The 27,855-nt window shown below is 39.0% G+C and overlaps 1 protein-coding gene across 1 annotated transcript in view; it reads right to left on the reverse strand.

The window, feature by feature from the left end:
* The window catches only part of CNTNAP5 (contactin associated protein family member 5), a 294,672-nt gene that overhangs the window by 25,258 nt on the left and 241,559 nt on the right, over positions 1-27,855 (reverse strand). Inside the window, exons 15-19 of the mRNA XM_074873542.1 lie at positions 23,262-23,389; positions 22,917-23,087; positions 20,615-20,833; positions 11,375-11,614; positions 9,798-10,022 (exon numbers count right to left, since the gene is read on the reverse strand). Coding sequence (XP_074729643.1) covers positions 9,798-10,022; positions 11,375-11,614; positions 20,615-20,833; positions 22,917-23,087; positions 23,262-23,389 — 983 coding nt within the window. The remainder of the gene's footprint in view (positions 1-9,797; positions 10,023-11,374; positions 11,615-20,614; positions 20,834-22,916; positions 23,088-23,261; positions 23,390-27,855) is intronic.

Below are 27,855 nucleotides of genomic sequence, written 5' to 3' on the forward strand. Positions count from 1 at the left end.
CTGATTTGGGAGAAACATGTATGTATGAAATAACGAAACACTGCATTAGGAAAAGGGCCTTGGACTCCCCTGCATGTCTCATTGCCTCAGAGGCACCCAGAAACAAAGGAGTTTAGGACCAACAGAACCTCTTACAGCTGTCTCAAACTGGCAGTCACCCTCATCAGACTGTAAAATGTTAACTATACCACCGCATCCACCCTCAGCACTCACCTGAGCTATAGCTAAAAGAGAAAATAATTAAGGAAGGCACCAATTAATCAAAGGGTGGAATACATTAGTGAGGCTAATGATAAAAAAATAAATAATTAATGTATTTAGCACAGAAAGCCATTCAAAGCTCATAAAGTGGAAATGTTTGTTCATTCCTGATCACAGAACAGCGCATGATAGTTTTCAGTCATCTCTACTGCAAAATACCTCTCTGGCAACTTGCACAGCTTCAGCATGACAGTGTCCCTCTTCATAGCCTAGATATTTAAAAATGAACCACAGTTTTATTGGTTAGGAGCAGCTGGCTAAGAAGCCTGCTCCTTAATTAGCAGCTTCTCCCCAGGGATATTTACGCAGTAAATGTACTCTTCAGTGGAAGTGCTGCTGGTGATTCGAAAGAACAGGGCCCATCTCTTCAGCATCCAGTGGCATCTAACTAAGAAAGTACTTGCACAATTTTAGGAGGTGACTCTTCCTATTTGTTTTGCATGGAGAAAACAGAGGCAAAACTGTTGAACATGTTTGCTGATATGATTACTCAGCTATTGTATTTGCTTAGATGAAACTGTTTCATAGGTTTAAAAAAAACCCCACTCCCCCAATTTTTTGTAATCTCTCATGGTAGTGAAAAAAATAGGTGCTTATTTGAATGCCTCCCACTCAATGCTTGAGACATTCAGGACTTAAGGATCATATTCAGGCCACCCTATATTTAAAAAACCCACCACTTTCATGTTGCATTTCTTCAACTTAGGAAAAAACACACCAACAGAAGTCCTTAAAGGAGCCTGTCTGGAGGCCCACGATCTCAGTTCACTTTGCAATCCTGCTAAGGCAGCTGGAGCCAGATTGAGAATGTCACTTAAACATCAACAAATGTAGCTAGTTCCCTTACGTGACTGACAAATGTGTTTAACCTTCATAGACCTCATTCCCACCAGCCGCCAGTTGGCTTAACACAGGCTGACCAGCAATTAAAAAGGAACTGGCAGATGTTTCTTGCTCCAAAGCTAGAAAATATTGCAAGTCTAAAAGATGACCCAGAGGACCACAGTCATAGAGCTCATCATGCATGTACTGAGTGGTTTAAACACAGAGCTTATTCCAGTGATTTTAAGGGGAACACTCGTCTAAACAAAACAGTCTATGTCCTTGCTGATGTGGCTGGGCCTAAAATTGGAACAGGGCTAACCCATGGATGTGGGATAATGCTAAACACTGTCTCTCCAGTTCAGCTTATGGGTAAGCATACACAGTGGTGTATTTATGTACCCTGGAGGCAATGGACAGAGCACTGCCACAATTTGGGATCTAACAGCTTGATGACTGCTGACAAATTGTCTTCCTTCTTTGTGTCAGTTTATCTGTTGGTGAAACGGATGAATGTTAACATCCTTTGGAAAATGACATGAAACCTCTGGATGAGCAGCAATTTAAAAAAATACTATTAGTCATTATCATTATCTCTCCATTCCTAGATATTTCTTTTTGGTGAAGGAACTGGTTGCTGTTTCTTTTACAAAGCAATGCTACATTAATTATCTTTTTTTCCTGATGGTGACTGAATGTAAAGAGGAAGGGAAGAGCTGAGGGCATCAGACGCAGTTAAGTCTCCCTGAAATTACCTCTTTTCTGATGGCGAAATTTTTTCTGGCAAATTTTAACCTACACCTTTTCTACGCATTCTTTGGAATGTTAAAAGTCACTTTAAGATGCTTCATTAACAGAAACTAGCTGTATGATACTATTGGATCTGATGCTCAGATCTCTCTGTCTTTAAACACACACTGGATGCCATTAGTATTCTCACGGTCAGACATTCAGTAGGCCCTACGGTTTACTCACCTTTGTACGTAGAAGAATCTTCCCAGGCTTTCATCTCACACTATACTTTTTATTTAAGACTAGCATAGCAGCCAGGCTGGCAGAAAGAGCTTTTATTCTTTACCCAGTGAATGAAATAAAAAGTATCATACTATGAATTTTTTTTCCAGAAGTTAAACCTGGCTTTGCAAATTGTACATCATCACTAACTCTGTGCAAACAGCTTGCAGGCAAAAAAGACTGAGATCCTCTGTTGTGATACCCTGAGGAATTCATACCAACCTCCCCTCACAGAGATCCTGGCTCACAGTTTCCATTCTTTCCCTAATATCTTTCAACCATTCCTGTTTCAGTTTTCGCAGTACAGATAACTGTTCGAGCAAGGACTTGTTTCACGCTGACCTAACAAATCACCATAATGTTCAGCAATGACAACATGGAAAAAGATAGTCTGAAAGAAAAAAAAAAAGAAACAATCAATTTGATCATTACATGATGTCTGTGGAGCCGGAGAGTGAGCAATAATATTTTAAATAAAACTAGAGAAAAATAATCATATGCCTCTTCTCAAACCTCCTTTTCATTCTTAACTCATAATAAAGACAGCACAGTACTTTGTGGATTAATGGCTTTCTGAGGTTAATGATCCTTGTTTGTGTTGAGCTCTCTAGACACTGCCTGGCTGGTCACTAATCTCTGGGAAATGTTCTGCTCCTCTGACCAGTAAGTCCATCTAAGCACTGCCTATTTCAGAGGTTATGCCAGCCTCTGTGACTGGATAAGCTGGATCCTTTAATCAGTAACCTTCTCCTGATTATAGCAAACTCTCAAGGGAGCTATTTGAGTTTCATAACGAGCCACAACCACTGGCATACAAAGAACTGACTTGTGTTCTTAAGTCATCTAATGGAGAAAATCAGAGGAAGGATGAAACATTTACTTAGTAACAATCCTGGTACAAGAACCATATAAAGGTAACATTGTGATGACTTCTGTAGGAAAATACATGCTTATACACATATACTTTCACTACTTTACCTTCAAATGCATACTTCTGCAATCTTTCACCGATTCATAGAATGGTTGAGGTTGGAAGGGACCTCTGCAGGTCATGTTGTCCAACACCCTAACCCACCTCCCCCCTGCTCAAGCAGGGAGACTCAGCCAGTTGCCCAGGGCCATGTTCAGATGGCTTTTGAATAACTCCAAGGATGGAGACTTCACAATTCTCTAGGCAAGATGCAGCAGTGCTCAGTCACCCTCACAGTAAAAGAGTTTCCTGATGTTCAGAAGAAATTTCATGTGTTTACTGTTTGTGCCCATTGCCCCTTGAGTGGCCTTACAATGACATCTGCCAGCTCTCTCAGCACTCATGGGTGCATCCTACCAGGGCCCATGGATTTAGGTACGCCCAGTTTGGTTAACTCCCTGATCTGATCCTCTTCCACCAAGTGTACATTTTCCTTGCTTCAGACTTTTCTCCTGGTCTTGACCTGGGATTCCCGAAGGCCAGTCTCGCTCACAAAAACTAAGCCATAAACACCCAATTTCATCAGGCAAGAAGGACGAAGTCACCTTTTCATTATCCAGCCAGCATAACTGATACATTATGGGAAAAAATAACATGCTGATAGGGATATTACAAGGAAGATAGAGAATAAGGTTTGCTTGGATCCAGGCTGGCTCTTCCAAGTATTATTATCTTGGGCTCTATGTTGTGTGGAAACAGTTACACTGCTCCTAGGCAGCACTTGAGGCAGCAGTTCTGCTGGACTACAGCTCTCACTACAAATCTCTCTACATCCACAACACAGATAATTCACAATTTAAGAATAACTGAGAAAGGACTACTATCAATCCTCAGGTTTAAAGGTTTTGGTATATTGGGTTCTGAAGAGACCCTCATTTCAGAATTATTGAAGAGCATGTATCTATCTGCAGCATTTGTTTAAACACAGGAGCTTGTGACCCTCTGTCCTTCCTCCCCACCCCTTTCAGGACAGCTCCACACAAAGCCAACAATAAAAATGAGCTAGGAACTTAAGTCCTCTAGGAGATAAACACCTCCTCCAAGCAAATGGGAATGTATGTTTTCTTCCTAGCTGATTATCTGCAGCCAGTGGTCTGGGATTTTATGCCAGATACCAGTAAGTTCAAAGTCAGTCTGTATATATGCAGAGAAGAGATCAATTATTAACTGCATCCTCAGCCTTTCCTGCTCAATGTAATCCAGTTACAGTTGCCTTGTTTTTCCCTTGTGGGTCTCCAGAACCAACTCTTGACCCTTCAGTTTGGCAAAACACTCTTCATGAGTACAAACATGCCCATGAATCCAGCTAATGAGACAGATCTTCAGTTCTCCCCTCATGGAAAGCAGATAAAGAAATCTGCCAGAGTCCTTGGCTGAATGTTGTGGCTGCTTCTCCTTTCAAGTTAGTTTTGCACTCTTAAAGATTTAGAGTGCCATATGCTAAAACAAACAAAAAAAATTGGTTTTGGGAGCCAAGTGTACCTCTTCCCTCAAAGACTTTTTAGTGCTGGATTTGAACTGAAAACTAATCAGCATTCCTATTTTCTGTGAAGTATGCTTACACCAGGGAATCATCCAAGGGACCAGAGATGTTTCTAACCAGAGGAGATCTCCTGCCACCCTAACCCTTTCTACTCATGGTGCCACAGCCAGCCTCCCATTTACAGGCAACTAGGAAAAATTTCTTTTACATTCACCATTCCAAATCAAACTCTCACTGGTCACTCACTCGGTAAATAACATAAGATTCTAGGGCCAACTACAACAATTGCTTGAAATTATTTTTAGAAGATAAATAGTCATATCTGCCATATAAAATCACTTAATGGCTGTGAACCAGAGTTAGACTGGGAACAATTCTCAGTCACTCACAGACAGTTGCTTGAAAACCAGTCTCCTCAACAAAGCTGTCTCCCACACTTCCCAACACGACTCACTTTCCTGCTCCTATTCTGTTAAAAATAACTATACCTGAACCTTGGCACCATTTTCCACTTCAGAAACATAAATTGTGCAGGTTGTTCAATGGGTGTTGAAAGTCTGTAAGCCAGAAGGTGTTCTCAAAAGACAAATGCACTAGCAATAACATAGCCTAGAGGATCTTTCTGCAGCAGTTAGTTATGTCCTGTGGTACCCACATCCCAAAACTAAAACTTGCAAGGTGGTAAAGCAAAAGAACCATCAAAGTCACCCCCAATACCCACCCCTCAGTGTTTCAGTAAGTCCAGTTTTCCCTAATTATTTTAACTTTACCCCACTGAACTCTAGAGTGCACAGCTTAAACAGAATCAAAAGTTTCTTTGCCTCAAAGACTGAACCAGATTTTTTGCCTTTCTTTACCACTGAATGACAAAAGCTTTGTTTTTGCTTGAGAAAAGTTGTTGGAGATGAAGCTCAACAGACTTGCAAGGCAAAAACAATAAGGAGAATTTACATGCCTTCAACAGAAAGGCTGCTTCTGACTTAGAGACAGGAGGAGATTACGGTAGTTTTCTAGTTTATTAGAAAGAAAAAAAATCAGTAGCTTCTCACTGATGACATCTGTTTCTTTTTTGCAGAGTGTTAATTCAGCTCACCTCTATTACAGGTTTTGGTTTCTTTTCCTATTTACTTCAAATATCATCTGATTTCAAAACCTTATAGGACAGGGCAGTGGAGTTGATCTAGGTCCTGCTACTGTATTCTGAGTATCAGAGACCTAACAGAAGAATTACTCAAGCTGTTTTCATTTGTACTTTTGTTTTAACTGTGCCTTTTTCCTTGTCTTTAATCTCTCCCATGCAATTTCAGAGTCTTGCTTTCCAAAAGAAACTGAGAACAGAGCTCACTGTGATGGCAATAGGTACTGGATAGAAACAAATAATAAAAAAAAAGGACTCAAATTGTTTAGTTTCTTTTGAGATCAGATAATAAATACAGATAAATTTTCAATCACTCTAGGATAGTCTGAGATTCTATGTCTTTTCTTTGATGCTGGCTATCTGCTGTTTTTCTAGATTAGGAATCATACTGTTTCCATGGAGAAAGCCAACAACACTGAGAATCAAAGACTTGGGAAAATGTTTTCTAGACAATATACTTCATCATATTCATATCACATTTGATTACTTTCAGGGGGGAAGGAAGAAGGGAGAAGCACTAACAGTTTCTTTATTAATATTTTTCTCTCCCATCAATTATTGTCTTTAGGGATCAAGGAAAAGATAATAATACTAAGGTACTGGTAACTTGGTGAAATCATGTAAATGCGAAAACATACAGTGAAAATTTAGCCTGGGAAAGAAAAAACTATTTTTTTCTTGGCAGCAGCTTCCCATGATGTGAATAACTTCTGTGGACTGACACAGTGAAAAGGCTAATTAGAGATGTTTACCCATTTTCTGTAGCTTAGCAATGGGCACTATAATTTGAAATTTCTACAGCACTGATATTAAAAATACACTGCCAATTATTACAGTACTGCTAATCTTTTGGTTGTGAGATCAATGGGACTATGTCAGCTTTACATATGTACGCATATACACACCCTTCTATATACATGTATACATGCCCATCTATATACAATACATACACATCTATATATATGTGTAATTTAAAAATCCATGGGTACAATATGTAAGATTGAGGAGGAGCGGACAATGCACAGTTATTGCACACAATTTTCAAAGGCACGTGCATGATTTAGAATCATAAATATTAATTAATGGCAGAAAGAATCCCTAAATCCTCTTTAAAAACAAAACTTACCCATAAGCTGCTAGGACATCAGTCAGTTGATCAGAAGTAAGAACAACCTTGTGATACAGATAAGTTCTCTGGTTGGGAACTGTTTCTAGAAATATTAGCTGGTGGGCACTAATTTTACCTCCTTCATGAACCACCTGGACTCTAAGGCTCCAAGCACTGGAAGGTCTTTCTGTGTGGGAAGCATTGATCTGTGTGGGTGAAGCCATGAGTGGGCATGAGGAGATTTTATTTCCTTTCCCAGACCTGACACTGGCCTGTTGGGTGACTATAAATGAATCATTTTACTACAACAATTCTAGTGTCTTAGTCAATATGTACTGTATCTTCTAATGATATGACCTTTTTTACAGACTGACAGTGCAAAGTGTGTTGGGGTTAAATGTGATTATTTATTAATTTTACTGAAACCAATTGATTTTACAGGAAACATTTCACACCTGACTGGATTAGACCATAGATGCCTATACAAGTTCACTTTCATTTAAGCCCATTTTAATATACTCTATGAATAAGCCTTGCAGACACTTTCACTTCTTTTATGTTAAATATTCTGAATTACCAGAAACATTATTCTCATTGTCACTTTTATTAACTAATAATTTGCCTAGTTATTTTGTGCATAATAGAAAAGAGGAATAACAGGATACAAAAGCAGCAGCTTGAAAATACTTTAAAAAGGTGAAGTATTGAAATATACACAGATGTTCCAGTCGAGTTTCTTAACAAGTGGAAAGGGTCTTGGGATTATGGCAAAGAATATTATGCTCAACTCTTAAGTGTAGAATGCCCATTCCCATTTCACCAGGAGCCTAACCTTTATTTAACCAATCAGTTATCCAGCAGGGACCTGCTTAGGTCCTACTATACACTCTCAGACTCACCAAGATTCCTTGAAAATGAGCCAGTAAGACAGAAGGAATTGCACTCACTTTTAATGCTACAAAGGACATTGCTATTCATAGTCCAGTAACTTTATGGCAAGCATATACCTCTTGGAGGAAGAAAGAGTAACATATCTGAACATTATTTTCATTGGAATAATTTCAATTCCAACAAGACTGAAAAATAAGAGGATATGAGATTTAAAAAATTATTACATTTGGGACAAAAGGCAAAGAATATACATGACTGAAATGACTGTCTTGAAAGAATTACACAGAAGCGTGCACAGAGTAACCCTGAAAGAGACTTTCAGGAGTTAACCAAGGTCAGCAAGTTATCTTAATAATTCCTTGTGTATAGTGCTACATTTTATAGTCCAGAGTTTTGGAGGCTGACATCTCACCAACCCTCTAAACTACTGTTACCTTCTTTTTACAACTGAGTATATAGAGGTACAGATCTGAGAAAAATACCATTGTTTAAATGATCTGAGTGTGCTGAGAGCTGCTCCACCTAATTTGCAGAAGTACTGAGAGTCTCTGTCTCTGAACCAAAGCAGAGATCTGCAGATGGTGCAGCTGCCAAAATGCAAAGCTTATCTCTGCTCCTGCTGAGCTGCCACAAGATCCCAGTGTCCTGATCCCAACCCCTTGGCCAACCACCGTTAGAGTCCCCCCTTCCAGAACTTCACAATTATAGCTTGCTTACAGTTGTATTTCATCAATAAAAGTCAATTGACTCATGTTTCTAAGGTCATTTTACACTACTCTGGCAGCAGTAAATGTGATTTAAATGGATATTACATTTTCACTCACTTTAGGGCTATTTCCGATTGCCTGAGTGGCATCAAGAGACCTGAGTGTAACTGAGAAGCAGATTCCAAGGTTTCAACCTCAGCAGGGGATAACCTCTGCCACTCTGGAGCTACACCCCAGAATATTCATATATCTGAAAATCAGAAACACTTGCCTCTGAGAGCAAATCAGAGATGGATATCTGGGACTGGACAGGAGAGGAGACAGGGTTTCCTCAGTAGTCCCACCACCCTTCATTGACTTCACTTGGTGAATATGGGTCTAGGCTGATACTGTGCCAGCCGCCCCTCCCAGGGATTTGGATACTCATCCCATGCCAGCCTGAATGCTAGCCACATGACATAACCAGGAGATAAACTACTGCAAAGCCCATATAAAGACTAAAACATTTTTTTTTCCTCATAGTTTCATTTGACAGTACTTGAAAGCTTAGCTGTTTTGGAATTCGCAAGGCTTCAGAGTGGTCTGGGTCATTCGGTCAAATGTACATATTCAACCACGTAGCATTAACTTTCTATTGTTCTGCCACAGGCTAGTGACTCATCAATATGCTTACTCATCACTTCCAGAGCTCCAGTGCCTGAATACTCTTGAATAATTCAAACATCCCCATTTGTCTAGGATGCTGTTTGTCTGGAGTGAGTTTTCTGAAAGCACTGCAAAGATTCCGGAGCCAGATTCTACTGAGAAGACATACGGCCTATGACCCTAAAATCTTTGCATGTTTTCAAAAAGTCCCCACACCATCTACCTTTTAATAGAAAATAGATTTACACCTCATATTTTGGTCTATGAACCTAGAAAACTTTGACATTTTCTGGCTTTAGTATTCAGACGTACTGGCCATATTCCATTGAAAGAACCCAGTGAAGAGCAATACATGTGCCAAAACAGAATGCAAAAGATAAAATGATAATATATTGCTGTACCAAGTGTTCTTGTACATTCATGGTATTTCTCATTCCCATATCTTGGAGGCCTAATGGATCTCAGTGTGGAATAAATAGCAAGGAATTGCTATTGTACAGTCTTGCCAAATGAAACTCAAAGCACATTTTAAGCCCCAACAACATGATTATTCAAAGACTGAATAGGCATGTGTAGCACTGAATGCCAAATAAAGGGACATAAACAAGAGTGATGGCCATTTGCATGAACTGAATACCATGAAGTTGATAAAGTTGCAGACACAGAAATGAACTTAAATCAGTGCAGAATTCTATACTATTCTCACAAAAAACACAGTTACACTGGTCTCCCTTCGGTAGCAAATCAAGAGTACTTACCATTCTTGGAGAGAATCACAGCCAGGTATTCATGAAAGTAGGTGTTGATGTACAGCAGAAGGCTTGGAGTATGTGCTGTGAGAAAGCTAAATGCAATATTTTCCTTGGACATGACAGCATCCGCATAAATGGCAGAGCTTGAGGTGCTTGCATTTTTTGTGACAGGATAAGGTTCTTGGAAAATATAGGTAATGGAAGTGCCGGCTTCAAATACTGCAGAAACCTCTGAAAGCATATATAAACCAAGGGTATAATTTCAGATACTGCATTTACAGATCTCCCAGACAGGCAGGGACATGAGCTGACTACCTCAGAAGCAGAACACTGCAAAATGCCCCAGACCCAGCTGACATCACCATTCCTTAATTTGGATGAGCAGTGTGTCTTTCCTTACAGTCTGTTGTCTGGCACAGAGAAGGACAGTTTATTGAGACAGGTCTCTAAATTCAGCTATTTTAGTGCTGGAATCAGAGCTCCACAGAATGGAACAGGCCAAAACGTCTGTTAGCCAAATAAACGCTTGGTTCACCATCTTCTGACAGCTGACATGTAAGGCAGTATTCTCTGTCTTTCCCCCACAGTAAAGACAATATATTTGTCCTTTCTAGCCTTCTTTTTAAACAAAGTCATTATTAAAGAACACATTGACCCAAAGACAGACAGTAAGGGAGGTTGTCTTTCATAGCTCCAAAAGAAGAGAAACATCTACCTGTGCATGATCAGATCCTGAAAACTCATGTTTGTGTTTTCAATAAACACAGCATAGTCTGGACATGAAATACACAGATGTGATAATGGCAGTTTTTTCTAATGGGAGGCACAGGCCCACTTAGTAAACCTGTCGCATTTGTGAGGTGAGAAGCAGCCGTGGAAATTAAAACACTCACACTACACCTTGATGTTATTGAGCGGGAGTTTTGTTAGTGCCCTCCTCTGCCAAAGAGCATGCTATCATGTTCTTTATTTGCCCTGCTCCTTTTTCTGATGTTGGCAACATCTCCTATGAGCCACCAGAAAGGTTCAGTGAGGACACATTCACCATACAAATCAGTTTTCTCCTGAATGCTTCACACTTATTTTTAAAAACTCTTGATGTTTAGATGGGTTGTCACAGGAATGGGAAAAAACATGAAAAGAGTACATCTTTTTGTCATACCATTGCTCCAAAACTCTGTAAATAAAAGCTCTCAAGATTTTATTTAGGTGGACAAAGCTGGATGAGGTTTAAAAACAAGCAAACTAACGCAAACTGAACATTCAGACATGGGCAGACAACTGTTATGAAAAATTTCAGCCCTAGTTGTTAATGTCTGGGTCAAGTTGTACGCAATCGAATACAGGAATCATAGTGGGATATAGTTGATTAACAGTACAACCAACACCATTTTAAGTTCTGAGGCCATCAATGAAGTCAACAAAAGGAGGTGTTATAGACTGCTTACGATAAACAGTAATGCTGAGGGGACAGCTGATATTAGAACATCTTCTTGTAACATGGGGGACACCAAGCTTTCATGGGTGAAACTGTGCTGTATATCAGACACTGATAAGGACTTAGGATCAAAGCTCCTGCCTACCTTCCTTGCAGAAGGGTCCTTCGTAGGCTGAGTTCGTACAATCACAGGAGTAACCATTATACTTCTCCACACATTTTCCTCCATTATGGCACAGGTTACCATAACTGCTGCAATGTCCTGGACATCCAGGTTTAACACCAGGTGTCGTTTTAGCTCTCTCTTCAAGGTCAAGTTTCTGTCCATTTAAATGCAGAGATCGAATGCATCCCAAAAAGCCCTTTTGTCTGGAAGCTGTTCCCCCTGAAAAAGAGAGAAAAAAGGACATGTATTCATTGGTGAGTCTGCACAGTAATCAAAGCCCTGAAGTACAATCCAGAGGTACAAATATGAAACCATGAATTTAAAAAAAAAAAAATCTATTACATATCAATGCATACAGTGGCAAAAGACAGATGGACAGTCCTGGAAACTAAAGGTCTCTATTTATCTTTATGAAAGCACTAAAAAGCTGTATGTGACACTTTCTTGTTGTGATTCTTCTCTTTCCTGCCTTATCTACTGCCCTGTCTGGCATTTAAACTGCAAATTCATTTAGGAAAAAGATTAGCTTCTTTATCTTATGTCTGCATATCACCTAATACATGCAAAACCCCAACCTAAAATGTTTGGGTTTTTTTTTTATTTGTTGCCATAGTACAGAGTATAAATAACACCCTAATCCCAACAGCAGGTGAGTTACACATGCTGATGAGTGCAGATAGCAGGGATGAATCATGTTCAGCAGGAGGCCTGATGGCTGAAAGGAAATGACTTGAGTCAGAATTTATGCATGACTGCCCAACCTGATGTTTCATGTGAATAGTTGTTGTAGGAAGAAACATGGGTTCAGGTCACAGTTGTGTTATTTATTACAATTGTTAAGCATAATTGCATTTCCTTCTGAAGACCAGACCTGTATGGGACTATTCAAGAGGGCAGTTCAGTCTCCACAACCTAACTATCTTGTTATCTGACCAATGAAATTGCTGACAGTGTTACAATGAAGATACTTTTTCTGTAAGAGGTGGTCTCTGAGAATGATGGTAATGATGATTGTTAGAGCACTTTGTGAAAATATCACCATTTTTCTTATTGTAGGTTTTGTTTGGCAGTTGCCAATGTTTTGCTTTCGAAGATACTGCAATTCTGATTGCTGCTAAGAAATCTAATTCTGGTTCAGGAGTTATCAGCATTTCCAGGCTCTAAAATGATAGCTTTATTGGTGATTCTCCTGCAAAAGTAGTATGAAAGAAGTTATCTTCCCAAATTATTCTTCTGTAGGAGTTGGTTCTATATCAAAGTGCATAAGATTACATCTTTTGATAAGTCCTTGCAGAAGAGCATCTGTTTATTCATAAATTGTTTAATTAAAGCAAGACTTCTGCAAACTAAGAGAATGAAGCAATGGTCTGAAAAGCAATCTCACCAAAACCCTGTTGTTCTGCTATACCATTCTAGCATATTTTTCTTTATGGTACACTAATAGCAAAAACACCAGATTTGAATTAAATAATTGAACTACAGATAATAAGTGTAAGACAGGTTTATTTCATGCTAATTTTATGATGCTTTTCTCAGAGAAACAAATATTTTCAAATTCCCCTTTAGCCAGCTATTCTTTTCAGGTGAGCAAATGTTAGCTCACTTATTTTAAAGGCCCTCTGAGCACAAGAATCAACCTTTTGCATTTGCTGAACTGTGCACACACAGTGCAAATTTTTCTCCAAAACCAAACATACCGTGCAGAATTTTCAGTAATATCCAAATAAGTAGGAATGTGATTTCTCTCTTTAAGGTGGTTGGTTAATCTGTTTTCTTTTGCATGGAAGGTAACAACAAATATTACAAGGAAATGAGTTTCCTTGCCTCCTCTCTGCACACATATAAATCCCAGCTGTAACATTTAAAGAATGACTACAAACTATTGCTAACTATTCCACAGATGTCATGTTTATTGTACTACCCATATTCTTACTGCTCTCTAAAGCAGTTTGGAAAGCCATGTAAAGTAAGTTTTTCACTCTCCTTTTCTACTGTCTGGAGAGTATAGAGCTTAACAGAGACCATCTATACGATCTTAGATCCACACAGTACTGATTAACCAAATCTGTTTATTATTTGGGCAGTTTTCTTCAATTCAACTAGACTTAATCTTCAAATACATTCCTGCAAAGCAGAGAAAAACTGAAAACAAACAAACAAAACTCTTCCCCAAACTAGGCTTTGCAGATTTTTCCTACTCTAATAGGCCTATTGGACTGGACAATTTCATGTATGTGACCTAAATGTTTTGTTCAGGAAAACGTATTTTAGGATAAGCCTCAGGACCATAAACAGCAAGGTTAAGGGTGTTCTTTGCTGAGTGGAGGTGACAGTCAAATGAGCCATGCTATTTTCAGCAAGGTATTTATACAGCTGAATTTTACTGAGAAGCCTTGGGGCAAGGAAGAGTCTGAGAGGAGGGGGCAAGAAGCTCAAAACTGAGCACTCATGGTGTATCTTGGTGACACAATTGGCTAAATAATTAACATTCTATCAATGAATTGAGGATTTGCTTTAAAAAGCAAAGGACTTTTTGTTCATAAGAACTGGATTAGGGGGGCTGAAGCGGAGTGAAAAAGTATTAGGAGCATTCTTGCTTTATGTAACAGATACAAAGAAAAGGAAAGGTCACGGGAGTGTAAGAATCATAATTATTATTACTCAGGAGTAGGAGAACTTGCTATGATATTCCTCAGAAGACATCCAAGTCACACTTGTTAGTCTCAAACTGAAAGTTGTACAAAGCACACAGGATACACAAGGAGTTACGCATGAATTCCTCCTCCTGGTCTCCACAATATCCCAAAGTGTCTACAGATTCCTTTAAAACCAAAAACAGTAAACAAAGTATGCCCCTTATATTTCTCTCCTTCCTTTTCTCTGTCTCCCAAGAAAGTTTCTCAGATGCTGACTCTCTTTGGGGTATTGTTGCATTTGGACTGTCTACAACAGAGGAGATTCACCCAAGGATTCCTCACTCCCCTGCACCCAAGACAAAAGCAGGAACCCAAGCACTTAACTTTGCTAGTCTCCTTAACATACCAAATGAATAGCACAAAAACTTCTGATCAAGGCTTTATGCATCAAATTAACTTCTTAGATTTGTATTTTGCTTCTCTGAAGTTACCAGTCTGAGTGCAAATCCTGTTCTCAAAGAGATCTGAGAGGACTGTCTTTCCCCTCCCCACACTTCAGTGTTATGGTCATGCCTTCTCCACTAGATAAGACAGTTTCATCTCAGACTACATCATGAGAGGAGATGATGACACACCTCCTCCAGGACCATAGAGGCAGCTGCACAATCCAAAAGCATGTCACTCATTTTGAATGCTGAAAGCAACTGTCCATTGAAAGGAATGATTTTTGCCCGTCCCTTCAGAGCACGTAATGTTCCGAATTGGCCTGTTGCTGCGCAGTTTGGGCAGTTTGGTGCAGCTGATATTATCTAGACAGTACATTTGTTTGGGGTTTTCTCCTTCTGCTATAATTTGTTAAATTAGCAGAAGAAACATAGCCAGGTGCAAGTATATTTATGCTGTGACTGAGGATTATAAAGCAGCCTAAAGCAGTTAGATACCCAAGACCCACTAAAAGAAAGTGAGAAATGGTTTTCTAACTCCTCTAGGCTGCTTTAAAATCCAAGCCTGTTCAACTTTGAGTGTACTGGCAATGAAAAGTCATTTCTCCCTTCCACTTTGCACACACAGAAAGCTATCTCAGAAGACTGCCACATACTCCATGTGTGCCAATGTTGGCCTTAAGCAGACTTTCTGTCTTTAAGTTATTGCGACAAGTGTAGCCATAGAAAAACTCTTTCTGGTACTACATAGATTAATACTTAAGTGCCCTGTATGTCAATTACACATTTAACACACCATCTAATCATAGGATCATTACTTCATTTGCACTTCTGTCTCTCTCTTAGTGACTATGCAGACTATATATACTGACTATAACAGAGAGAAACCATAATTGGATACAGATATTTATAGGAAGTGATAGAATAAAACAAGAATTGCAAATTTGAATCCTATCACATTGTGTTGCTATGGATGAGGAGATAAAAGGACAGAGATTAGATTTGAACAGCTCCATTTTGACTCCCCTCCTTTTGGTTTTATCTCCAGGCAGATCCAAACAGAAGACAGTCATTTCTTATGGTTATTCTGAACAGCGTGTGTATGAAGTCATCACTGCAGCAGAATCCGGGGCGTGCTGTCCAGAACAAATGTTAAGGTTCTGCTCCCTCAAGGGGAACATCCCCCAAAGACAGACATGCAGGGCAGACATCATGTCAGCAAGATGCAAGAACAGCCAAGAATCATTGAATCAAACACAAAACAGGACAATGAAATGTGGCAGAGCAGACCTGAATGAAGAACAGGTGGTATGGAAAGAAATGACACCCAAATTCCAGCATTTCTGTGAATACAATGAATAGTATGAGCATATGGGAAGGAGCATCTGATTCTTGGCTCTATCCTTTTATACAATATTGATGTATAAAAGAGACTCTGGGGTAAACAGAAATCACTATGTGAGTACATCTTTCCAGGACACGTAAAACTCATGTGAACTTCTCTATCTGTGATGATGTATCAGCTCCAAAATGGAAGTATTTTGGGGTACATTTGTGTGCAGATAATGAATTACCACTAGTTTATGCTTATCAAGGCCAGAAGTGAGTGAAGAAGCTTTCTTGCAGATAGTACTGTTGATCCAAGTAATGTAATGTGAGTTGAAGCCGAGTAAGACATGCCTAACATTCAGAGATACTCCACAGAAATGCAGTTTAAGAACATTAAACACACCCATGGTTACACTTAAGTACATAGAATAAGTTGAAAATTGATTTTTACCCTAGCAATGACCCAGACAGGCTTAAGTTCAAGAACATGCACAACACAAAATTAGCATAGGGACAATGTAAGTCATGGTGAGACTCCCAGGTTCTGCTATAGTCTCTGAACATCTGGATCTCTCTGCTGGAATAAACAACCATGGCATCCAAATACTGAACTCACTGTCATTACATATCAGTTAGTATTCCTCTGAAACAACCCAAATTCACATTTTTCACAGTCTTCAGGACACAGATTTGCATTAGTTCACCATCAGTGTTTTCTTCATCTAAAATTACTAGACGGTTGTTGTGATTTGGGGTTTTTTTGGTTTGGTTTCTTATGGAAGAGTATAATTGGTCACACATGTGGTATATTTTTATCTCTGAATCCAATAGTTTTTCATTCCTTGCCCAAATTTGAGAGAGAGAATATTATGTTCTCCTATACTTCAAGAAAACTGGTAGCAGGGTAAATAAGAGATAAACAGCATCAAGGTCTCCACTCAGGAAGACGGAAGTGTGAATTCATCCCTTACTGGACATAAAAGTACCTACACAGATAAAAGAGAAATCCTTCTCTGTGCTTAGTCATTGGAAAATCTTCAGTAAAAGCCTAAATCTCCTAAAATACCTAAGTCAGTCAATCTGAAGATAAACTTCCAAGGCAAGTCAGGCCTTCTTAACTCTCATCCTTACGAAGTATTTAAAGGCTGATTAACTTCCTCACAATGTGTCAGTATCGCCAGATCAGAAGTAAATGAAGCACAACTCCACGACTGCCTACAACTGTTTTGTTAACATTGCTGGAGAAGGCTTCTGTTCAACTTTCTTTACTATATATCATAGAAAGTAACAAGTCTGTTTGACAAGCCAACTTTTAAAAAACCCCAACAAATTAACATAAAACCCCCAAGAGCTATATTCTTCCATTGTTGGACTGGATGATCTAATGGTTGGACTGGATGATCTTTAAAGTCTTTTCCAACCTAGATGATTCTGTGATTCTGTGATTCCCTAAAGTCCCAAATATATCTGGGTTTTGGGTTAAGAAGGAAAAATCTGGCCAAAACAGAAGTAAATAACCAATTCATAAAACAGGCAGAAGCAGTTGATAAGGAATTAATTGGTCCAAATTAACAGAACTCCTTAAGAATTATGTTATATGCCAACTGACCCTATAGTCAAATTTTACAAATGTCCAAATTTATTTTATATGTTTGATCTGTATATAACTCCCTAAAAGGAAAAGACACAAAACCATCTCACATATACTACATACAGGCTGATGTTTCTGAAGCAACAGGAAAATAATCGTAGTTTCAAAGCTACAGTGGATCACCATTCGATCATCATCATAATGCTACATGATATTAATACAGTTCCTTCATCCCAAAGGATCAATAAATCCTTCCAGAAGATAAATAAACTAAATTAAATTTTGACATTGAGCCTTATTTATGAGATTTACAAAATATTTGAATTGATTCTGGAGAAGAATCAAGAGAAAAAAAGGTTATATCTTAATGACTAGTTACCTCCAGTGTGGAAACAAAGTTCCATGTTTAAATTGAATGAATTAGGGAGATTCAATCAAAAAAATATTTTGAACATTTTTAAAATAGCAAAGCATGCCAGTTATATAGATTATTAATTAAGAATGTGCATTCTAATTGTGGAAACCCCTTAATCACTGTCAGTATGCAGAACGCTGCAGAAACAAATATGTTGTGGATTACAGTGGGAGTAAGAAGTAACATTACGTGTTGCTGCTTCTTTCCTTTTTACAATGTTGTTTATGCATTTATTTTTCAGATGGGGTAAAATTCATTCTGCATGGTTGAGGTATTAAATCAGTTGCTTCCTAATAGAGATTGGAATGAGACTTTCAGTAGAGACAAATTATGCCACATCTGTGTATTGTTGGACTTCTGCCACCTTTCCCTGGAGCACCTGGGGACAAACAGTATGAGAATCAGGAGGCTACCCAGGTTTCCAGCTCTGCTGACTGCTCTTAGGAAAACTCAGGAAGTCACGGACGATTTTGGCTTTCAACATGGTAGAACTAAGGGCCAAAAAAGCACTCCTAAAAATATTAGGCCTTCTGTCCCTTTTGTTCAGGGTTCAGCATAAGTGTGGATGGACAACTGAAAACAATCTATTTACTGCACAGTGAGAACTTTTCACCTCTTGGTTGAGATAAAGTAACTTGTCCTAGAGGTTTCTGTAAATATTAAGTACAATAAGGTTGGAAGTCACTGCTGGAGATCAACTGGTGCAACCTGTTCCTCAATGTACAGCTACATTCAGATAAGGTACACTTTCACTTCACCAAAAACAATAGGACCTTTTCTGCACAGCTGTTACCCATCCACTCAATCCCCAGCTTGTACAGATGCATGATGCTATTCTGCCCCAGGTACAGGGCTTTGCATTTGTTTTTGCTGACAAGGGTTCCTGTTGGCAAACTTCCCTGTTGAGGTGTCCTGGTTTCATCCAGGATAGAGTTAACTTTCCTTGGGCTGAGAGGGAGCACAGCTAGAGGGTCAGGCCTGGATCGATCATTGGAGTATTCCATATCATGTAACATCATGGACACGTGCTCTCTCATTTTTGTTTCGGTTTCCTGGTAGGTGGGATTTCTGATGTGGTTGGGCAGCATACCAGTCACTGGTCAGTGAGCCACTGCTGTATTTCACCCATTTGGACTTACTATTGTTTCTGTTGTTTTGTTACTACTACTGAATTTTTTTTTATTCAACCTACGAATTTCTTTTTTTTGTCCCTCCCCTATTTCACCGGGGAGGTGTGTGTGGGGGGAAGTAAACGACTGGCCATGTGGTGATTGGCTACTGGCCATGACATGAGGTCCTTAACTATCATGGATTTCCATAATGTAATTCATTGATTATGTCTCTTTAAAACCACCATGAAGTTTGTTCAGGTAACCTGTTTATTTTGCTGAGGCAGAGAAGCAAGCTTATAGGCAGATACTACTTTTCAGATACGAGATGGTGAGCAGTTGATAGATATGACATATCTGCTAGATGACATGATAAATCATTTTTACTCCTTTAAAAAGACACAACCAAAAATTTGCAAAAGTCTATCCAGTCATTAAATTCTCTAAGTTTTCCACCTGGAAACAGTACCTTGGCTAGATTTCTCTGATGTTTCCAAGGCCTTTAGCAGCCCAACCCTACTGCCTCCAGGCCTGGCTTCCAGCAGAACATGTTCTTAGGATCATCTCAGCATTTGAGAAATAAGTGATTAGCAGCATGTTTCATAGCAGAAAACAGAAACCTTGCACTGTGACAGTCTTAAGCCTCCCTTCTCTGAGTTCTTCAGTGAACTTTCCTCTGGCTGAGTCTATCAGAGATCATTTTAGGTATAAATCAACAGCTATGTGGGAGGGACTCCTGGCCATCGATGCAGCTGCATCTATCTATTAATAGATTCATTCCTTACATTCAGAGCCCAGTAATGACTGCACACACACACTACAAAAAGCTCAAATAAATACCCCAAAATCTTCTTAAATCAAAGGGTGTGGATACATGGGTAAACTTCATTAAAATTAATTGACAGATTGAGGTTTGTTATAGCATTTCATCTAAGTAAGAGAAACCATTTTAAGGAAAGAATCAGTAGTTACCTGCGTGGCCCTGAATAAGAAGCAGGTTACAACCCCCTCCATCACTGAGCAGATTACTCAGAAAGACAGTGTTTGAATACAAAAAAGGAAGAAGTCCCTCTGTAATCCCTGATTATTTTATCAAATACAAGCTGGTCCCAATCTAGGTTTCATTTGCAAGGGAGATAGGGAAACAAACTATACGCAGAGTTTCTTTCCTTTTTTCCCTTTGCAAGATCACCTTCAGTTAAAGTAACTGTATTTGCTTTGACTGTGTTCATAGTTCTCTCACACATGCACTCTATGGCCAAATAAGGGTTTTGGCAGACACATTTGAAGGAACAGACTTTAAGACCATACTGTCATCAGGCTTTGCCCCAGAAACTTATATGATGAATTTGTGCATTTTACATTGCACCTAAAAAGATAGATCACATTTCCTACAGCAAATTACACAGCCAGTGCTGCACAAGAAGAAATACTATGAATTCTTTGGCAATAAATATGTTTCAAGCAATCTTAGACCCTAAAAATACCATCTAGTATAGTATGGTTAAACTATGGTTAGTGCTTTGAGTGTAAAGGCAGTAGTTTGGGTTTACTTTATGTTGCCTATGCAGGATCGGAAGAAGAGAAAGCAGAATTAGGTCACCACATGCAAGCTCACTGCTGAAACAATAGCATTACCATGGTATGGACATAGAAATATTGTACATATCTACAGAAACCCTTATATGGTCCCTACCTACAAATAATTGGCTGTTGAGCTGCAAGCGGAAGTGCCCCTCAGCAGGTGCCTCCAGGACCTTCTTGGGGAGGCTGTCCACCTGGAGAGAGGTTTGCTTGAGGTTCCTCTCTGCTCGGACATAGTGCCACTGGTTGTCATTCAGGGGTGTGGGAGACTGCACGGTGGCTTCTGTGGGGCCATTCCCAACATCTATTGAGAAGGTGATCTCTTTGGGGGCTGGAATAGAAAAACAGATGTGAAGACAAAGTGAAGGTCTGAATTAAATTGTGGTTTTGACATCAAGAAGTCTTACATAAATACAGGGTCCACTACCTTTTATGTCAGCAAATAGTACAGCAGCATTTACTGCCCATCTCCTACACAGCAGCTTATACATAAATCTAAGCCTGCGGCCTCACTGTTTGATCTCTGCTGTGATTATGCTTGGCTGTAGGTACCCATCTTTTTTTGCTATAACAATTACAGTGCTCTAGAAATAGTTCTCTTTTTGAAGTACAGGTGCCAAATGCTGTACAGAAGTCACAGAATGGTAGCAAATGATTTTGGACAAATAATGCTAAGATGAGGGAAGGAATGAAGGAGCTCTTTCAGACTAAATCTTTTGAAATGCATGTACTTAACAATTACAGAACTTGGCTGCATATGGTGGGAGAGAATCCTATAAGCATTTGTTTGCCTTAATAAGTCTAATCCAAGAAGCAAGGAAAAACAGACAACCAAAATTAGTTCATTGGTGATCCTAAACTAAAGAGGAATATGTAACACATGTCCAGAGATAGTAAGGCTCCTAGAAACAGGATGATAATTGAAAAACAACAGCCACATATAGGAATCCATCTTGCTCTGTTGCATCTGGCCTGAAAGGGGCCAGAACTTTTTAACATCTTGCTACTGACTATTTTTACTGTTCCTAAAATGCTAAATACACCAGAATGACCAAGAACTAGGTCCACAGACCACACAAACATTGAAAATTCATAAAAACCTGTTATTTCAAGCCCAACAAATTGGATAGGTCTGGTTTTGGAAGCTGATTCTTAGATAGTTTGGATAGGAAACACTCCATAGGGATAGACAAAGATCTATTCTGAGCCCCTGCATCTGCTAAAAGGCTGTTTCCCTTCAAAGCAGCTGGTCTGTGAAGCTTCCTTGATACAAGGCCTTTAGGCTGCAAATTCCATCTGGCAGCAAGAAACACTACACCAAACTACTAATGAGAAGCCTAAGTTTAAAAGACAAGACTTTTCCCAAACTTTTAAATAACTCATTTCTCTAGGAGTACAGATTTAACACACGTACAAAAGCCTTCACTATACAATCCTCTTAGTAGTTTACAGTATTTTTGAGATCAAAATGCCATTTTTACTTCTATATCCCTGAGAATGAAATGCAGTACACTAAAGTACAACCAAATTGGACTTTGATGTGCAATTAACAGTAAATCATACCTCATTACCTTGTGATAATGCACCATGACATTTACCATTGGTTTAATGAATCGAAGGGCCTTGGGGCCCTGTTTTATTAAATTTTATGTTGGGGTTATTATAAGGATATTATAAAATGCATAACACTCAGGTTGTTTTTCCTAAGCTTGACAGAATTTGGAATACAGAAGTTGCATCTCATGTCAAATCCACAGTTCTCTTTTGTCACTAGTAAATATTGGAGGTCATCAGGAGTGAGGCAAAACCTCAGTAATTAAGTTCCCTGCTACTCTCCTATATATACTGAGTAGCAGTTATACTGCAGCTACTTACTAGATTTTGAAGTATTCAAGGCCAATTACAACTGTGACTGACGTATCTTGCATTAGCATCCTGTCCTTCATAGACTCTCACCTCATAGTTGTACCATACACACTAAGTTCCTCTGAAACACTAGGGCTGCATCATACTGGGTATGTTGCTGATACAGAAACAAAAGTAACCATCAGAGTGGTTGTGTTAAATTTTCCATCTTTCAACTAAAATCACAGTCTACAGGTATATCTAATGAGTAGCTTTTTCTCTAAAGAGAAAAAAAAAAAATTAGTAGCAGTGTTGAAAAAGTAAATTCATTCACCTGTGTAAGAAAGATAAACCTAGCCATAACAAGATTAAGTGTAATGACCAAGGCTATACAGGGAAACTCTGACAGGAGAGGTAGATAAGTCTAGATTAATGAGTCTTTATGTCTCCATTTTATCCTTTTCAGGCACCTCAAGCCATCTCAAGACATAAGAAAATATGTCCTTCCTACTTCCCTGCACCTGTCAAATTTGGCAAATACACCAAGAATTCTCGATAGTGAAACTTACAGTTTATTTCAACTCGTATGAAGTCTTTAATCCCAAGGTTTTCTAAGAATACCCCAGAGACAGCCGTAGTTTTGAAGAAGAAGGAGATGTCCGCGCTGACCTCAGCGTGGAAGGTGGGGAAGTGCAGGTAGGAGGCCTCCGTGTTGAAAGAAGCAGCGTTCCAGAACTGCCCTGCAAACACAACGCCCTTGTCTATAGTTATTTGGCACAGGACAGCAGCTGCGAGCTGCATGTGGAAAGCCACCTTTCATCAGATAAATACATTTTAAAAAAACAAAAAAAAAACACCAAAAAGAAAGAGGGAACATTTTGTACCTATCGAAATTGAGAAGAGCTAGTACTCACTGTCTCCATAGCAACGCAAAGGGCCGATTTTCCAAGCAGCCTCAGAATTTGATCTGTTTGTGTCAGTGATCACTATCTGAGTTACAGGCAAATGGTCTTTGAAAGCAAGGAGGCCGGTATCATTTGTCCTGGATTATAATAAACAAACAGAAAGAGATGGATTAGTCACAAAGAAAATCCCCAACATTCCTTATACAAGGCAATATTTGAAAGATGCTTACTTAAAGATGAAAGGTCTTTTTCGGAATTACTTAGAAGAATTGTGACTGGTACACACTGCTTAAGATACATACATGCACATGTACAATCTATGCTCATACATAATACTGACAACTGAAGACACTGTGTTTGGATACATGATACTGTCTGGTATGGAGTGTAACTGTGTTTCAGCTGTGCAGAATGACAGTGAAGCCGAGTGCTGCCATTCTGCCTGGCGGGCATTAATGTAAAATGGGCTCTACTGAGTTTCCTCAGCAGGATGAATTTGATGTGGATCAGGTATAAGCCCAAGTTTGCATTTCTGCTAAGTTAGCTGGAGACAGATATTTATGCTGGCTTTATGCTTTATCCAAGCAGGAAGAGGACATCTGATACCTGATCCAGCGTGCTGTTGGCATGGGGCAGCCAGACAATAACCAATCCAACCTCAAGATGGCTGGTACGCAACTGACTTAGCACATTGCAAAGATGGTTGAATTGGCAGAGTAAGTTTGGACTGAATCAGTCCTTTGCATTATGTCCCTGTGGAAATTTTGGTTCAGCAACTGAAATACTGAAGGCTGATTTACTGCACTGCCGACCTACAGTCTCTTGTTTGTATCAGCTGGGCTTATTCTTCAGCTGTGACTAACTTACACACAACTGCTAGAAAGCAAGAGAAAAGAAAGATTCCTAAAGGACCATTTCTTTGGTTCTACTCTGAGTGTGCTGGGCAAATTGTTGTCCTCAAAATGCAGCACAGCGTTTCATGGCAGCCCTCTAGTCCCTAAGCCGATTAGTGGCTTTGACTCTGGCAGGGTATACAGTTGTGCATTTATCCCACTGTACTTCATGAACTGAACTGAGTCTCCCAGGCATCCAACCCTGACCTTAACAGAGCCAAACTATCCTCTCGCGGTATTCCTCTATCAATTGATTATAGAGAGGCGAGTGCTAACATATCTTATCTCCACAGTGGTGAGTTTTTTCTTCTCCTAGCTCTTTTTCTCAGGGTTGAGGTCTTCTGTGCATCTGGGTTCATAAGCCTGGCAGAGCATCCTTAATGGAGATGAATCTCAATAGTTTTGGAGAAGAGGATCCCTACCACTGTATGGCTCAGCAATCTGCACGCAGGGTTGGGACTCAACTCACTTGTCTACTCAGAGGTGAAAGACTACATGCTGCACATGGGGATGGCAACAATGACCAGATCCAAAATGCCAATAATCCCAAATTTACACTCATTTCTCTTCAGACAGGTATGACACAAAGCCTCAGGAAACAGGTATCACTTTTTGAGTGATACCACTGCCAAAAGAGTCTGACATCCCAGGCAGGATCCCAGACTACCTATATGCTGCTCATAATGCCACCTTCCACAAATGTACCTCTCATTATAGTTCCATCTGTGGGAAGGGACCCAGGACTTCAGCAAAAAATAATAATCAGGGTGAACACTGCAGCTGTGCTCTGATACACAACCTCGGATGTTTGCTTGGCTAAGTGCTCTACTCTGATTGATGTTAGAAAAAAATAGAAGAGGTATTTTGATATTTTTGATAAAGGCTGCATACATTTTATTTACTTTTCATTGTTTCTAATTGCATGCAGCAGTTAATTGTCTCATAATTCCAAGGGGAAAAGGAGAGGTACCCTCTCCAACCCTAAATTTTTTTCTTGCTTCAGTGGGTGTCTGACATGCAGATAATTACAGACAAAGTACAGCAAGATGAAATTCCCAGGCATGAGGCAGAGTGATGCTTTCAATACAGACTCAGAAGGGAAAATACCATGTATGAATCAAAAGTACATGGTCTCCAAATCCCTTCACGGACGTCTCTCAGCAGCATACTCATACAGCTTATTGTATCAATCTTTGAAAGTTAGTGTAAATGTTCTCAACAGATTATGAGACAGTTGTAACAAAAGCTGAACTACTTGAGTATTTCTCAATAATTGTTTCAGTGGGTGGGAGGAAGAAGAGTAGGCAGAATGAATGAAAGGCAGGTAGAAAGACGCACAGAAAGAAGACATAAAATATGCAATATACACATGAATAACTAAGCTGGCATTCACTCCTTTCAAAATAAAGAAAAAAAAAAATCACAAAACATTTAGGGAGGTTTCCTGCAAATTTATTTTCATTCAAAAAATAGTGCAGTCTTTTGACTAGATATGATAAGTATTCAAATAAAAATCAGTATCTTCCTACAGCTACTACTGAAGATATCTACAAAAAAATTGAAATGGTGACATTTTAAAGATATCTATTCCACATCTCTGAAAACTGCATTGCTTATTAGATATTCTGTTATATTGCATGAAGTTCTTTTATATCGAATTTTATGACTGAGTTTTTACTAGTTATATGCCAGTGTCACAGAGAACTTTAGTAGCATAGCTCAACTGTGAGAAAGAAAAATATTCTAGAACTAATAAAAATCTTCACTTTTATGTTAATGCCTTGAAAACTCAATCAAGTTTCTCTTGAAGCTCAAACAGCACATTTTATGTATTTTATTCTCTCACACATGGAAAAAAATACTTGTGCAAGGATATGTATTCTCATACAAGCAGACATTGAAATAAAACCCATCAGAAAAACATTCTGCCCTTCCAAGAATGTGTTAATGACAGGAAAAACATATCTATTGTTGCAGTTTATTATTATTATTATTTCATGGAGGGAAATCAAGTTTTTGGTGAAAAGTCAACACCTAAGATGTTTCTGCTAAGAAAAGCAGAAAAGAGATTTGAAGACGCTATGCAGGCCCTCATGGGAGCTAAAGTTTGAGTGTTTTAAATTTCTGGTATTCTTTAAGTTGAACTTATTTCAGACTCCATTTCTTACAAAGCACCATGATTCCTCTTCTCTTTATGTGGTACACCATGGCAGCCTCAAATGTATTATGCCTCAGAGAGGAGCAAGAGAGCTTCATGTACCTGTACAGTAATTTCCTGGAGGCACTGCTGTGGCACTACAAAATACAAATATTCCAGAGTTTGGACAAAACATTTGGAATTTTGCCTGAAGGGGGCTTGGGGATCACTTTTAATGTACTACAGTTTTTTTTAAAAAGTGCTATTTTCTGATAGAAAGCATCTGCAGTATGATGTGCATATACATGATTTTGTCTTTTAAACATAAATAAAACCTTGTTAGAGTCATTGTTGCTGTGTTTGTTCCCAAAGCTAGTTTTCAGTTATACATATTTTAATTTAGCAGTTCACATATACTTAAAACCAGATTCTGTTTGGTTTTCCACATCAGTTTCTCAGGTTAGCCAAAACCGATACTTTATTTCTCTTAATGGGTTTCACATAGCACTCTTTGACCACTTCCACCAAGCATGCCTTTTGTACCATGCTATGCCCTGCTCCTCAGTACGGAGAACAATGGGTGGGTCCTGCCTGCAGGAGGGTCCTGGGGAGGGGGTGCTCCTTGGTCAGGAATGTAAGTTAAGTTCTGGTTTCACAAAAATCAAAGCAGATTTCATCCCTTTCCTGAAAGGAATCCTGTACATGCAGAAAATGGTGCAAATAAATTCATGAAATTGGGAAGCAGACCTTCTGTTTACCTGACTTAGCACTCAATTCAGCACAAATTCAGATGAAAATCTGAATGTTTTTCGAGGGTGGAAATCACCCTCCATGAACAGATGTTTCTCTGAGCTCTTTGCATAAAGGGTAGCATTAATTTGTACTTCCCATAAGCAAAACCACAACAAAACAAATCCAATAATGCCCTTTAAATTAAATCACTGAAATATTTTCAGTTATGGGTATTAAATACAGTTGGAAGTTATCTATTCATCTGTTTCTGAAGATTAATGTCTGTATCTACCCAAAGGACTTCCTCAATAAGCTATGAGTCATGTTACACATCAAACAAATACTTTATGCATGGGGAGGAGGGCAAACAAAAAAAAAAAAAAAAAGAAAAAAGCTTTGCTGCAAGCGCAGCAATGCTAAAGGTAACAGTGCAGCAACTGGATACTTTAAGATGTAGCACAGGTAGTCTTACCTGTAAACGACAAATAACTATTTTGATGGTAAAATTATGAGACTATTTTTCTTCTTCCTGGCTACTAATAAAAGCAATCTCAAAAAAATCTCACTCTATGGTATTCTAACAGTGTAAACCATCATAAGTTGGTAATCTCTAGGTAGCTGTTTCCATATTTTTTCTAACAGATGGTAGAACAGTGGTGCCACTAAATATAATTTCTTCTCATATGATCCCCTATTGGTACATTTTCTTGTTGTACATTAATGAAAAGTCTGGTAGGGTCTGAGCCTCGGTAGCTCAGATATTCAGTACAGAGTTTCATGAATTTGGGGAAAAGAATACTATCATCATCAGATGTCAATAAACTGCATGAGGAATGGGCAA

Source organism: Strix uralensis, chromosome 6 (assembly GCF_047716275.1).
Source record: "Strix uralensis isolate ZFMK-TIS-50842 chromosome 6, bStrUra1, whole genome shotgun sequence".
NCBI classification, from domain to species: domain Eukaryota; kingdom Metazoa; phylum Chordata; class Aves; order Strigiformes; family Strigidae; genus Strix; species Strix uralensis.